At 44.8% G+C, this 16,197-nt stretch overlaps 1 protein-coding gene across 1 annotated transcript; it reads left to right on the top strand.

The window, feature by feature from the left end:
- Positions 1-2,034: 2,034 nt before the first annotated feature.
- On the top strand, positions 2,035-14,325 carry LOC311358779 (interleukin-1 receptor-like 1; the record flags this gene model as incomplete). The annotated part of the gene is made up of 11 exons (XM_084478897.1): positions 2,035-2,039; positions 4,584-4,677; positions 4,874-5,120; positions 5,342-5,528; positions 6,843-6,993; positions 10,294-10,359; positions 11,467-11,593; positions 12,333-12,481; positions 12,584-12,730; positions 13,706-13,861; positions 14,291-14,325. Exons 2-11 carry the CDS (start codon positions 4,587-4,589, stop codon positions 14,323-14,325), a joined length of 1,356 nt encoding a protein of 451 aa, XP_084335023.1. The 5' UTR covers positions 2,035-2,039; positions 4,584-4,586.
- Positions 14,326-16,197: the final 1,872 nt, after the last annotated feature.

Below are 16,197 nucleotides of genomic sequence, written 5' to 3'. Positions count from 1 at the left end.
TTGGATATCCACAACTACATTCCTCCTATCCACAATTGTCATTTCAGATATCCACAAAGACATTCCTCCTAGGAGAAATTACGTCTTTTTTGCCATTCATGTCTATGGGGTTTCTCTTTACAGATATCTACAATTCAATTGCGGATATCCACTATGTGAATTACGGATATCTGCAACTGAATTGTAGATATCTGTAATTCCAGTTTGAGATATCTACAATTTGATTCTGACTAGTCATAATTCCAGTTCAAGATATATTTAATTCACCTCAATTCAAGATATCTACATGTCCCTTTTCAGATATCTTAACTTAAGTTTTGACTAGGCAAAACATCTAAAAAAGTACCTCTTCAATGTGGGCGGGTCGTAGAAAAGAACCTCTCCACCATGGGCGGGTCGTCATTAGGTTTTAATCACGGGAGACGCGATTCCCGGGAAATCTGAATCTGATCAAGACTATTTCCTGATTCCCGGGAAAGGTTATGATGGGAAATAAAATAAAATAAAAAGCGCAATGACTGCGCGTCTATTGTTGTCATACGGTAACGTTGATAGAGGCGAAACTCGAGCCCTAGGAAAGGAACGACACTGAAACGAAACAGCGAAACGCCGGTCCGTGGACTCCAGCCACGCCGGACACACACAACCACGCCCGACACACACAACGACGCGCAGCCTAACTCTAGCCCCGGGAAAGGAGCGACACACACGGCGAAATGCTGATCAGTGTCCCCCTCGGGAGCGGGTTCGTGGACTCCAACCACGCCGGACACAACTTAACTTGAGTGAATATTCCCATTTACAGCCGCTGGCCAATCAGTTACCAGCAGCCTGTTTACGTCACACAAAAGTACCTACTCCGCTGGCATGGAACCTCGGCGGAGGTAGTACTAAAAAAAAGTACCCGGTACTAGGTACCAGGTACTTTTTTTGCCAATGGAAACGCAAATAAGGCGTGGCGAGTCGAGTCGAGTCGAGTCGAGTCGAGTCGAGTAGGTACTGGCGGTGGAAAAGCGGCATAACTGGAGTTATGACTAGTCAAAAGGACGTTGTAGATATCTCAAACTGGAGTTAGGGATAGTCATAATTTAATTGTAGATATCTATTATCAAGTTATAGATATCTTGAAATTAATTTTGATTAGAGATATCTAAAATTGTAGATATCTGTAACTTTCATTCCGCCTAGTCAAAACTGAATTACAGATATCTGCAATTGTCATTTAAGATGTGTGACGAGTTGAATGTCGTTTTCTGTGACGTCATTGCAGATGACGAATCTGTAATTCAGATTCGCCTAGTCAAAACTGAATTACAGATATCTTTATCTGTCGTTTCGACTAGTCAAAATTACATTACAGATATCTTGAATGAGCGTGAGTGTCACGCCAGATGTGTAAGAGTTGGCAACCCTGTCTAGTAGGCTAATCACTTACCAATTAGATTTATATTCGCTAATGGTTCACTACAGTAAAGGAGTTCTTGTTAAGTAGGCCTATTGATTTGGTGGGACAGTGGTGGGATCAACCTCACTGACTCAGATTCTGATTATTTACCGTTCTAAAGAATCACCCATTGCTTGATCCGGGACATCATGATAAAGCTTAAGATTAAATAAACTGAGGAGTGGAATAATTGGGTAAACGAAACGTTGAGCAGCGCCAGACAGTTGAGTCAGCGGGAAGGTGTAGGTCTACCCTTCCCGGAAGGTGTAGGTCTACCCTTCCCGCTGACTCAGCTGCGGGAAGGTGTTCCCTCTATCCACTGTACACGTCCGTCGACGGATCTCATTGACTTTACATGGGACGCTCCCGAAATGCATTGTGGGTCCGTCCGTCAAATCGGCTCCGTCTCTTGCGTCCAAAAGTTGAGAAAAGTTTATACGCACGTTATACGCAGATCGTTTTTTAACCCATGCATCGGACACGCCCACTCTCTTTAGATAGCTGTGAGAGGCACAACGTGTGCGGACTTTTACGATCCACCTGCTGTGAGAACATCACGTCTCCTCTTTCAAAGCAAAAGCGCACCCCATTCAAAGTAGGTATTTTTGTTATTTATATCCTTTTATTCGGGTGGCATTTGTTGTATCGCGATGTGATAAATGTTTTTAATCTGTATAACTGTATTTTAGTACCATTACAGCATTCCACTTCTACACCATTGTACACAGAAACGTAGTCCATTGCCTTTTTCTGTAGGCCAATTAGAGGAGATGGGGTAAGTTGACCCACCCTCTGTATTTAGGCAAATGTACACATTTTTGTTCATTTGACCATCGATTCAAGGAGCACACATAGGCCTAATTGATATCCGGCTGTGATGGAGAGAAGCACATGGTTAAGTAGTTGCAAGTATGGTTTTTTTTCCACAATAAACTGCTTTTTGCTTGTCAAAGTATGTTTGTTTTTAACAGGTATTATGACTGCTATGTCAAAGCACATTTATTCACCCGTAAAAATATACATGTTGGTTATTTGCCAAGGTATAAAACTATGTGAATAATTTAGCTAAAGATTAACCTGAATTGTTAAACTTGTTTTTTTCCCCCAAAATTGTGGCTGTGGGGCAAAGCGAGCCACATCCTGCTGTCATAGCCTACCAAGAAACAGAGAAAGGAGATGGAGAGAGTAGCCGCTGATGTCAAGGGTGTAAATCCAACAGAGAAGTGGCAAAATACAGAAATATTGACAGGTTTTATATTGTTTAAAGTTACCCTAAGAAAATATATAATTAGGAAAAGGAAAATGCATCCAACTTGAAAAAGTAAATTATTAATGTAGCCTATGTCGAATATCCGTCGAACACATCCAACTAAACTTCACCGCGGTCAGCAAAGCCCAATGTCAGGGAGACTGACTATAATATTTCAGACTACAGAGCGTAAACGTTCATTAACACAGACTGGAGTCAACATCTTCCAAACGCCCTGTGCCTTTATCGGACTATTGCAGTAAGCCTGGGTGAGTTGAGTGTTAAGGGTTGATTGTGGTTCGTTAAAGGGATAGAGTTATTATGCGCTCTTTCTCGGGATCGTCTGTGTCAGCAAGGACTCGGGAATCAATGTGACGAAAGGCAGTTTATCACTCCAGAGCGATTCAAAGTTTATTCAGATACATGAAGCTAGTTTGTACAACGGGCGATCACGCCTCATGACGTTAAGAGTTTGGTTATCTTAGGACTTGCAGATCAGAGTGAAGCGAAATAGCCTCGTACGCAGAAAAGTGGCACACACGGTTAAAATAAGAATAATGCATATAGAAACATACATTATACTAACACATGCAAATTATAACACATGCGCACTTTCTGGTGCAGAAGTAGAGATTTTATTACTGGCTTTGGATGCGATGCTTTACAATTCTAATAAACTAATGAACAAATTAACAAATGAACGTCATCGTGTGGACAGCTTGTGTACCGAACCAAACACGACCCCCGTAGGGGCATTTCTTCTTGTCGTCTGTCAACATTTCAGCGAAGCTGAATGGGTCGGTTGTCGGTTATATGAATTTATGTGCCTATTTCTGTGCTCAATACCAAAACGTATGTTTTAATTCCGAATAGTCGTGATTTAAATGCATAATTTAAAGGTCCCATGGCATGCTATTTTGTGGATGCTCTATAGGTGTTAGTGGGCCCCAGGGACGTTTCTAGGTTTCTGAAACATCCGGGGCATTTGCCCAGGATAAAACAGCCTAGTGACGCCACTGATGGGCCCCTAATACAGTTACAGCTGTATTAGGGTTACAGCCACTACGAGCCAGTCCCACGATGAGCTCTCCCCAAACGTGCCGTTTTTAGAGGCGGGTCATTGTGGAGGGTGGGGGTGTGGCCCTGAGCGGCCATGGTACCATGCTAGCGCATGGTCACTGAACACTCAGGGGGCTCCGGCTGGAGTCCTGGAGCTCTATATCTAAATAATATCATATTATATTTAGATATCTATATAATATAAGAAATATATTATCATGGTCAAAATGGATGATATTATAAATCTCAAACGACTGTGTCAGGTTCTCAGACGCAGCTCTGGTTCTTCCACTTCCACGTCAAGAACCGCGAAATGGAGGAGTAATGATAAAGGCAATGCGTTCTGCGTTTGCAGCACGACAAATCATAATCTGTCACTGCAAGTTTTGCATGTCTTTACCTGTTGTGGAAGAGGGAGAGAGAGAGATTTGAGACGCTTCATTACCAGCCTCTCAAAGCACTTGGCAATGATGGGGGTGAGAGCTACGGGTCTATAGTCGTTAAAGGTCCCATGGCATGAAATTTTCACTTTATGAGGTTTTCTAACATTAATATGAGTTCCCCTAGCCTGCCTATGGTCCCCCAGTACCTAAAAATGGTGTTAGGTGTAAAACAAGCAGTTGGTATATTGCTCACGCAACACAATAACGCAAGCTTGCATAAAGCTCCCATTTGGTGAAAAGACTAGACTGCGTCGGGTTCTCTGAGGTCTCTGGTATTTCCACAACGAGATTCGTAGTGGGGATTATCTCGGCCATGGTTGAGAAGGAGTAGGGAACCGTGACATGGAGGAGAAATATATATAGATTTTTTTTTTTGTTGTGTCTACAGGGAATGTCCTTCTGGGAGATGAGGCTTCGTGTTCTGCTGCTGGTGTTCTGTGTGGCCTGCGCAGAGGACGATGAGGGTGAAGCTGAACCTTCAGGTTAGATCTTACGTCACTCACTCTCTGTGTTAAGTTAAAAAATCATGTGCCATCAAATTATCCTCATGGTCACCATCACCATCACCATCAATATCCCGACACTAACATTATATTCATCACAACCATAATCACCACTACATGATAATGGTGCTGTTGTGATAGTAATGGTGCTGTTGATGGTTACTATCACCAACAGGGTCTACATGTGAGATGTACACAGAGATGAATACTTTGGGTGTCACTGAGGGGGAGGCTCTTCGCATCGTACCAGATGCTCTGCAGAGGAGCATTTGGAACGACTCCCAACATGACCTGTTCACCTGGCACCGCCAGGGGGGAGAGACCAATTTCTCCTCCTCAGAGGAGGAGCGGATCCATCACCATGGCCCTGCCCTCTTCTTCCTCCCTCTCCTGGTCAAAGACACCGGTCGCTACATTGCCCGGTACGCATACCACAGGTTAAGGAAAGCGATGAGACTTTAGAATACTTTTCTTCTCAAGACTAACGTGGGGAGGATAATAATAGAGCTGAAAGATGATTTCCTGCACTGGCACTTGGATGGTTGGGTGTATTATTGATGATGGATAGACCAGTCTGATCTGGTAGTAGACCGGGCAGTGTTTCCTGTGTCTTCATGCCTTGCTCCCCCCCCCCACAATTCAGGCTTGAGTTGTCGGGGAAATGCCACATCTTCTACGTACCGCTGCTTGTGAAGTCGGCCAGCGATCCCCTTGGTAAAGATAGACTCTACACCCCCATCGAGGTCTCAGACTCCAACCCCCAAATCCCCTGTCCGGAGCAGGTCACGGATGTGTGCAAAGATTTCAAAGGAGTTCTCAGCTGGTACCAGGTATGGAACCTGCCTCTATATTCACTGTCTAACCCATACCTCTTCTTAATGACAAGTCTGTATTCACTGTCTAACCCCTACCTCTTCTTAATGACCAGTCTGTATTCACTGTCTAACCCCTACCTCTTCTTAATGACCTGTCTGTATTCACTGTCTAACCCTCACCTCTTCTTAATGACCTGTCTCTCTCTGTATTCACTGTCTAACCCACACCTCTTCTTAACGACCTGTCTCTGTATTCACTGTCTAACCCTCACCTCTTCTTAATGACCTGTCTCTCTCTGTATTCACTGTCTAACCCCCACCTCTTCTTAATGACCTGTCTCTCTCTGTATTCACTGTCTAACCCTCACCTCTTCTTAATGACCTGTCTCTCTCTGTATTCCCTGTCTAACCCATACCTCTTCTTACGTAATGACCTGTCTCTGTATTCACCCCTCATTGGGTTCACACACCCCTTCAATGACCTATCTCTGCATTTACTGTCTAACCTCTCCATGCTCCATAATGACATGTCTATGTATTCACTGTCTCACAGGTGGGGTGGGAACATTTTAACAAAGCATATAGCCTAGCCTACAATATAGTTATACAAGTATAAGAAATTAATTAATTAATTAAGAAATTAATTATGGAGAAAAAGGTTAATTTCCTTTTGGAATGTTGAGGGTCATATTGGGGTAGCTTAAACAAGTCGCAGTGTAATTTCTAAATCTAACCATTGACGGCTAGCATGGCATCTGCCAAGAAACGAAAGGTTGAATGTCGTGTTTTCCAAGAAAAATTGATGATTTTGACTGATGATTACTGCTTTGTTGAAGTAAAGGGCAGGCCAGTTTGCGTTGTGTGTGGAGAATCGCTCGCTGTAATGAAAAAGACTAACCTGGAACGTCATTACCGGTACAGTACTAAACATGCTAGGCAAAGTGAATTGCAGGGGCAGTTACGCAAGGACCAAATAAACGTATTTAAGCAAAGTTTGGGTGCCCAACAAGCAGCTTTCACCAGACCAAATTTAGAGAGAGAAAACGTTGTGCATACAAGTTATGTGGTGAGTGAGTTATTTTTATAGGCCTAAAAAAAGTGCGGCCCCCGAAAAAAGTTACAAAAATTGATACAGCCCTTGATGGTCTAAATCCTCTTAAAGACCTCTCTCTGAATAGGAGAGTTCGACAGCACTCCAACAGCCAACGCGGACATGTCAATTTCGTTTAAAGGATACTTTTGAAGGGGACTTCAGCCACAAGCAACTGAAGGTTGAACTGGCAACCCCCACACCCCCTTCCCCTATCTTATCCTTATGTTTCCTCCAAGAACTCCAGTCTGATGGCGGGGGAGAATCTCCCTACACTGCAGCTGCAAGGACACAACATGGCGTACACGGCCGTGTACATGTGTGTGTGCACGTGGAGACACAATGAGAAGGAGTACAACTCCACGGCCTCCAGAGAGCTGCAGATTATGGGTCAGCATTAATAAACACTGTTATCCACTGTTACCATAACTATGTTTTAGGTATAAATGTGTACCCATTCAAAAATGCATATTAGTCTGGCTCTCAGTTCATTTTATGTTTCCATGTGCCTCAACGGAAATCCTCTGTACATATCAATGTCATATCAAACCTGACACATTTGCCAGAGCAAATTAAATATGAGCTTGCCGATTAGGCTGGTTCCAAGGCATGGTTTTCCTGGAACTTGTGGGGAAATGTCCCATTTTAGAATATAGAATATAGAATATACTTTGTACATTGTCATTGTGCAGTAGAACCATACAATGAAATGTGCTTATGCAGCCTCTAAAACAATGCTCACACAAACACTCAATACGCAATAAATAGTATAAAATACATAATAAAATACAGTATAAAAGACACATTTTTAAGATGACATTGTCAAGTCCTTTTAAAGTGCAACTGTGTAAGCTGGGGGGATGGGGCGGGGGGGGAGTGGTGGGGCATGGCTGTTAAGTTCTGTAATGGCCCTGGGGATGAAGCTGTTCTGCAGCCTGGTGGTGCGGGCTCTGAAGGCCCTGTACCGCCTACCAGATGGGAGCTGGAAAAAGTGTGAGTGTGAGGGGTGTGTTTCATCCTTCAAGATGTTGTTCACCCGGCGGAGGCAGCGGGTCTTAAAGATATTGTCCAGTGGGGACAGGGGGAGTCTGATGATTCTTTCGGCCAATCTTATTACCCGACTGAGGGACTTCTTGTCTTTTTCTGCGGAGTTCGAATACCATGCAGTGATACAGTATGTGATGACACTTTCAATTGAGCAGTGGTAAAAGTTTTTAAGCAGTTCGGCAGACAGATTTTTTTTTGTGTCCTTAAAAAGTAGAGCCGCTGTTGTGCGCTTTTTTTTACCATGGCCGTTGTGTTGGTCTCCCAGTTCAGGTCCTCTGTAATAAAGACCCCCAGCGTTCACACCAAAAGACACATTTTTTTTTTCGTTCCCTGCACTCCGCAGTGAACGGTTGGCCCGGCCGGTTGAACGCTGATTGGCTGTTACGTTATGTCACCCAGGGAGTGAACGCTGAACCCGTGACAGGGCTTTCATGCCGCGCCACAAGTCAGATCTTGCCACAGGGTTTCCTAATGACAAATTTCGCCAGATTCGCGTCTCTACGTTGACTTTGTATGTCGTGTCGTGTCGCCCCGTTGCGTTTGGTGTGAACGCACAGTTGAGCTGTAACTCAGCCTTGCATATGTCCCCTTTTTATCAAGGTGCGTTAGTGCTGTAGGAAGAGCAGTGGCGATGGCATCCTCCGTGGACCGGTTTTCCCTGTAGGCATGCTGATGCTGGTCGATGTTTGGGGGGGTGGCAGATTTGAGACGCTTCATTACCAGCCTCTCAACTCAAAGCACTTGGCAATGATGGGGGTGAGAGCTACGGGTCTGTAGTCGTTAAAGGTCCCATGGCATGAAATTTTCACTTTATGAGGTTTTCTAACATTAATATGAGTTCCCCTAGCCTGCCTATGGTCCCCCAGTACCTAAAAATTGTGTTAGGTGTAAAACGAGCAGTTGGTATCTTGCTCCACCTTTGAAAAAATTAACGCTCAAACGTGCGGATTTGGGATCTGGCCCCATATGTCGTCATATGGGGCCAAGTTACCTCCCCTTTCTCTGCTTGACCCGCCCAGAGAATTTGGCCCGCCAATGAGACAATGAGCTAGGACCGTGCAAGCACCACATGTGTGTGTGAATACACACACTGTAACGCAAGTGTTCTTTGTATTTTGGATAACCGTTCTGCTGTTGGTGTTATGGCGCATGACACGCAACACAATAACGCAAGCTTGCATAAAGCTCCCATTTGGTGAAAAGACTAGACTGCGTCGGGTTCTCTGAGGTCTCTGGTATTTCCACAACGAGATTCGTAGTGGGGATTATTTCGGCCATGATTGAGAAGGAATAGGGAACCGCGACATGGAGGAGAAAAAGATTGTTGCCCAGGATTGTCCGATGAACGCTGCCCGTTGCCCGGGGTTGTCTCCCACCGGAGCCCTACTGCCGTGGTAGCGGGGCTCCGGCGGGCAGCGGGGCTCCGGCGGGAGACAACCCCGGGCAACAATCGCGGGCAACAATCCCTTTCTCCATTTCACGGTTCAGTCTGTACTTAATATTGACGTGGAAGTGGATGAACCAGAGGCGTCTGAGAACCTGACGCAGTCGTTTGAGATTCATAATATCATCCAGAGGCGCAAACAGCTTTTGACCATGATAATATATATTATATTATATAGATATCTAAATATAATATGACATTATTTAGATATAGAGCTCCAGGACTCCTGCCGGAGCACCCAGAGTGTTCAGTGTTCCACTGTAAACACTAACACATGGTACCGTGGCCGCAAGCTGCTCAGGGCCACACCCCCACCCTCCACCTTGACCCGCCTCTAAAAATGGCACATTTGTGGAGAGCTCATTGTGGGACTGGCTCGTAGTGGCTGTAACTCTGCACCAAGGCTGAATTTCTTGAACGTCTTCAAGTACTGTATTAGGGGCCCACTAACAGCTATATTAAAGCATACATAAAATAGCATGCCATGGGACCTTTAAGGGTGCTGATGTTGCTTTGCTTGGGCACTGGAATGATGGTTGCTGTTTTGAAGCAGGTCGGAACAGTCGCTTTGGCCAAATACATGTTTGTAATGTCTGCAGATGTCTGCAAAGACGTCTGCAAGCTGGTGGGCACATTCTCTGAGCACTCTTCCCTGGATTGATTCAGGTCCTTCTTCCTGGTATTCACAGACCCAAGGATGTGTCTCACCTCCTATGTGTGTGGTCTGTGTCATCAGAGAGGGTATGCAGCTATCCACTATCCAGCCCAGTTGTTTCAAAGCAGGTGTAGAAATGGTTGTGGGGGTGTAATCAAGGAAATATTGTGTACATTGTGTACAACGTTTTTACATTTTTACAGTTTTTATGCACTAAAAAGTAATTCTCCGACAGTGACATGGATTCAGCAGTGCTAGGCGAAAGAGAGGGAGGTTCTCCTTAAAGAGGGATATCAGACCCCGTCTCATGTTTTATTAATTAAACAAAATCCATGTTTATTCTCCTTGTCTTTGTAGTTGTTCTTCTTGTCATGTCCTTATTTTTCTTGCTCCAGGCACAGTTAACTTGCTTGTCAGATAATATGATGTAAGAGTCATAACTCCAGCTCCGACTCCAAGGGCTTTATTGAGAAGTGAAACGTGCATCATATTGGCCTATTAATGGTCTCTTATCTCTTTGTGGTTATCCCCTTTTTGACTGCAGAGCAACCGGCCTATCAGGGAATCCAAATCATCCATCCTAAAACCACGGAGCTGACCGTTCACCCAGGTAAGCTCCTAAACTTGGGGTCGTCTGAAATTCAGATGGGCACACGGGAGATTGCAGAATGATGAGATATCTGATGAAACATGTTACATTTAGGGTGCTGACGCTTTTATCCAAAGCGACAACAGTTAACACACATTCACACACAGGGCGACAGCCAGCTTGTCAGGAGCCGTCAGGGAGAGCAGTCTTGCTCAGGGACACCTTGACACTGAGGCGCTAGGAACCTTTAGGTTACCAGTCAACCCGCTCTACCACCTGAGCTACCAGATTGTTGTCTGAAGGTTTCGTAATGGTCCCTATTTACCAACCACCTTATGATTCAAAGCTACAAGTGAACCTCTACTCTCTGAGTTGCTGTGATGCAAATGTATTCACTGGGACATTTTTATTACTGGCAGATGTTGCCTGAGGTTTGACTAATATGTGGGGTTTCTATAGAAATAGAAACAGATGTACAAACATGTAATCAGTAAAAACTCTGTGGAATTTCTGAATCTTAACAATGCAATCAAGGGGAAATCCCCGGTTGAACCTGACCCAAGAACCAGAACCCCTCTCAGAAACAGGGTGACATAAGACAGTATTCTTTTAAGGGGCCCACACACAGCCCAGACTCAAACCAATGCCTTATGCCTTTACCAGCCTTTATCCAACCATTCTGTTGCCTCTCGTCCGACCCGTTCGGAAGAAAAGATGCAGTGAAACACACCACGAAGACTACTGCCAACGACACAGTAGCCTGTACGTTCTGCACTTGCGCGAGATGCAATAAGTCTCCTTGACATCGGACGCTAGTCTCTTGGCACTAGTCCGCCCCTTCCACACACTGCGCTGATTCCAGTTTGTGTGCTAGCAGCACACAACCAATCAGAGGCTCCAATCCTCAGAGGCCAACGCTCTGAGACTTTGCATGTTGAATTGGAAAAGAGACCGTTCGCGCGGTTCCAAAAGCTTCCAATACAGCTGAACACACAGAACAGATTTGTTCCCAAACTCGTCCGAGTCTCCCCAAACATTTTAGATGGCCAACGGTTGGGCCAGTGTGTTCCACGCTTTAGAAACAGGGTCGTGTAGTAGAAGACCAACAGCCCTCTGGTTCCTCCACAGGTTCCCCGCTGGAGATCAAGTGTGTGGCCTTCTTTGGGACCAACATCAAAACAGGCTGTGAGGTTCGCTGGGAGAAGAACAACCTCAGTATATCTGGGATGGAGGGTTGTCACCAGACCTTCCTCAGGTGAGATAGAAGATTGCCAAATTGATCTTAAGACAGCCTGAACCTCCACTCCACTATGACCTCCACCTAACCTCCAGTACCTTCACCTCCTTTCCACTACTGCCACCTCCCCTCCACAACCTCCAGCTACCACCAGCTATGACTCCAACCTCCCCTCCACTACTTCCGCCTCCCCTCCTCTATGACCTCCCCCCCACCCGCCCTCCTCTTCTTCCAGCTCCCTTCCACCACCTCCACCTACCATCCATTATGACCTCCACCTCCCCTCCACTACCTCAACCTCCCTTCAACTATGTCTTCGACCTGCCATCCACTACCCCCTCCAGCCTCCCTCCAGTACCCCCTCCAGCTTCCCTCCACTACCCCCTCCAGTCTCCCTCCACTACCCCCTCCAGTCTCCCTCCACTACCCCCTCCAGCCTCCCTTCAGTACCCCCTCCAGCCTCCCTCCACTACCCCCTCCAGCCTCCCTCCAGTACCCCCTCCAGCCTCCCTCCACTACCCCCTCCAGCCTCCCTCCACTATCGGCTCTGACACCTCTCCATTACTACCTCCAATTTTGTTCTCTGTTTTGGCCTTTTGTATGAACCAAACTGGAATTATTCCACAAAGAAAAACAGGGCTAATGCTACTTCTACTAATATTAATACTCTAGTCGAATAGTAAAATACGTACTTATGATGATAACAATTATGATGATTGTAATATTAATTGATCTCTGTCATCTTGTGGCACTGCAGGGAGATGGAGGAGCCGTCCAAGAAGAGCTTCTGCTCCGCCACCCTGACTATCAAGAAGATCCAGGGATCCGACCTCCACACCTCCTTCAGGTGTAGGGCCTCCAACCACGTAGAAACCAGATTCCACACTCTCAGCCTCAAGCATGCAGGTCATTGGAGATCATCTAACTTTATAGAAATAACACAACATATTATATATATATAGAGAGAGAGAAAAACCCTGTTGATCCTCCTTCCTAATCTGCACTCAGAATCGGGGAGCGACCTGGTGGTTGTGTCGGTGTGCGTCAGCATTGTGTTCCTGTTAGCCGCCCTCACCATCAAATGCTTCTTTGTGGACCTGGTTCTGTTTTGCAGAAGGTTCCTTAGAAGCAAGCTTAGTAGCAAGGCCAGCAACGGTGAGTACAATACAATATTTTCTAGAGGTTTTGGAAGTATGTTCTAATCTAAAGGGGCTTTTAGAAGTTTATAGAATTGTAAAGTATGATCTATAAGTGCTTAAAGTAGGTTCAAGAAGTGAAAAGTATGTTCTAGACTTGTCTTTTAAATATGTTCTAGACATGTTTAAAGAAGGTTGTAGAAGTGTAAAGTATGTTCTAGAGGTGTCTTAAGTATGTTCTAGACATGTTAAAGTAAGTTCTAGAGGCTTAAAGTAAGTCATATAGATTCTTAAGTTAGACTCTAGAGGTGTTCTTGTGGTTTAAATGATGTTGTATGTCCCAGATCTGTTATAAACAGCCATCCAATCATCCATCCATCCATCAAATTGCAGAGGTGCTAGATCCAAAAAGTAATTAACCAGTTTGTCAACCACATAGTTAACTCAAGACAAGCAAAACACCTATAAATGAGTCTAGAGGTGTTTAAAAATGTATGTGTACGGTAAAGAGGGGTTTAAAGAATGCTCTGGTCTAGAGAAGTGTTTTCCACCTGTGTAACACAAGGGTACTGCATGTGGTACTACTGGATTTTGTTATTGAAGGCAGGCAAAAATGTTTTAATACAAAAATAGTGTCACTTTTTGGATTCTATCATATGTTTTCTATTGTAGTGTTTTTCATAGATTGTTTGTGTTCATTTGTGTTTGCTTAATAAAACACTGGGGACATAAGCAGCATTACTGACTTTTTCTTGTTTCACTGTTTCCCGGGTGGCATGGCCTTCTTGCAGTAATGAAGGGAACGCAGGCACGCTTTGCTCTTCATGTGCATTCATCTATTGTTTACCCTTTGCATATGAGACTGTTGTGTGCAAACGGTTTTGATGACAAATGAGTGGTACACCCAAAGTCCCAGGATGGGAACCATCGCTTGAGAGGTGTTTAAAGCTTGTTAAATGTTTTGATTGATGTGATGTCTCGCTGCATGTGCCAGATGGGTCGTGGCACGACGTCTACGTGGTGTACCACTCTCAGGAGAAGAGTAAGGAGATCCTGAACCGCTTCCTCTCCCAGGCCCTGCCCCACGTCCTGGAGCAGAAGTGTGGCTACAGGGTCTTCATCCATGGCCGCAACGACATACCCAGAGCAGGTCTGAAGATTGATATCCACATCACATTATCTGCACACACGTGTTACGTGTCGATAAGGAACTCACAATGCACCACAGAAGGAACACAACACAACGCAAATTAATAATATACTGTATATATCAAATATATATATATATATATATATATATATAATATGTAAAATAATACCATATGAAGTGGGCACCTTTTCTTATCTGAGCGGGCTGAAGAATAATTGTAAGGTAAGGTGCAAATAGAAAATAAACCCTTTAATGACAACATAAATACATAACTAGGACAGTATTGATGACACATACGTATATATCTGTGTGTTATTCAACAGTAAAGTTAAGTTGTTGTCACGCATAGGCACCGGACATCTGCTTCATAACATAGTTAGAACGTCTGAAACGTACAAAACGCATATCGTCTATACGCAAACCTCCCAGACCCGCAACACAATATCCCCAACACACTGCAGTAGGACGGGATGATGAAGGCAGTATTAAAGGAAGTATTACATGCAATATGGAAGGATACGTGTGGTCAGTATACAAATCCTTCTCCAGATGCTCGTCTAATCTGCATCCCTCCATCCCATCCCTGTTACTACTGTGACATGCTGGCTCTAAACATGCAACATAAAATGGGGAGACCACGCTGTTTCTAATAATAATAATAATAAATAATTTATTATATAATAAAGGATTAGTGTGGTGTAAGTCAGTATAAAGGTAAGCAACCAAAAGAGTCATGCGAATATCAGTCCATGTATTACAAACAAAGGAACAAAGGAAATCAAATGCCGGGAAGAGGGAAAACGCCGGTCTGTTGTCTGGGCAGGCTCTTTATACTGCGGTACCGGTCCATCCAACACCTGCCGACAATCTCCTAATTAGGAGGGAGAGAGGAATACAAGCCAACACACAGCAGGGGCGGGGTCAAAGACCCGCCTGGGTCGTCACACTACTGATCCTTCTACTCAAACTGTAGTACTACTACTAGTCCACTCACGTTAGTATTTAGTATAAGTATTCTATTAGTATTCTATTAGAAACGCAAGCATTTTTTCCTTACTAATGACAAACCTAGTTGTTCACTAGTTGTACCCATTCTTTAACTAGTAAGCAATTTTGTCTCATTGTCTCAGATTCAATTGCTATTATACCATTTTGTCCTTGCGTACGCGCCTATTACTATTTCGTTTCAAGCATACGGGTGCATTATAACCTGTTTACTGCGAGTACTGTTGCTACTTCTACCAGCTACTACTGTTGCTACTACATTTAAATAACTTCGGGTGGAGGAGCTAGTCGTACTACTAGCACTACTACTGTGCACTACTAACTAGTTCCCCGTCCTCCAGACCGGTTGGAGCAGGTGAAGGAGCAGGTGAGGCTGAGCAGGAGACTGATGGTGGTGCTCACTCCGGGCTTGGAGATCCACGAGAGCCTGGGCTCTTCCCCCAGCAGCCCTGAAGGGGATGGCGTTGACTGGCAGGTAGGTCCTTGAACACCCTATTACCAGTATCACAACCAAATGATCAATACATCCAATAGAGGTACCAGTAAAGGTGCCCAATGTGGTGCCCGATTCGGCCGCATATTTTGTCTGAACCAACAAGCCATTTCAGATTCTAAAACTTTGGGCTGTTTGTATGGGTGTGTGTGTGTTTTCAGGACTGGCTCCACCAGGCCTTGGCCCAAAATACGCGAGTGATCCTAGTCCAGCTCGGTGAGGTGGAAACCCAGGGCTACACCCATCTCTCCCCCACCCTGCAGAATTTCCTCAACAAACATTCCCCCCTCTGCTGGCGGGAAGACTCACCAGGCGCCTCTGACTCAAACTCCCATTTCTGGAAGAGGGTGCGCTACGCGATGCCCATTGTGTCCGCTAAACCCTCCTCTCTTTCTGTGTTGTGAGAGGTTCTCGGGTATTCATACTTTGCACATGACGTCACAACCACTGGCTGGCGGGCAAGAACTCCAGCAACGAAACCTAGTAACATAATCAGGACGTCGCAAGTTTTACCACACGAACGGTCCTTAGGTTCCTCTCAGTCCAAATACCCCCATGATGGAAAGACAAGTTCAACGGGAGCATTTGTGCCAGGCATACACATGGCAAACTGACAAATTAGACATTTATTTTTGTACGGAATCTCCCTGCTTCTGAAATGCGCGAACATCTCTGCCCAGCGCTCATTCCACTGTGCAGATTAAATCACGCAGCCTTCTGTAACAGCAACTGTGCGATCATCCCTGCCCTCACACATTGTTGAAATCATATGCTGGATGCTTTAATCTTTCTATGTGTATTTTAGTGAATGATCGGGCTATAATAAGACCACATTGGC

Source organism: Micromesistius poutassou, assembly GCF_964030765.1.
Source record: "Micromesistius poutassou genome assembly, chromosome: 14".
NCBI classification, from domain to species: domain Eukaryota; kingdom Metazoa; phylum Chordata; class Actinopteri; order Gadiformes; family Gadidae; genus Micromesistius; species Micromesistius poutassou.
This window is presented reverse-complemented; position numbering and strand designations above follow the sequence as displayed.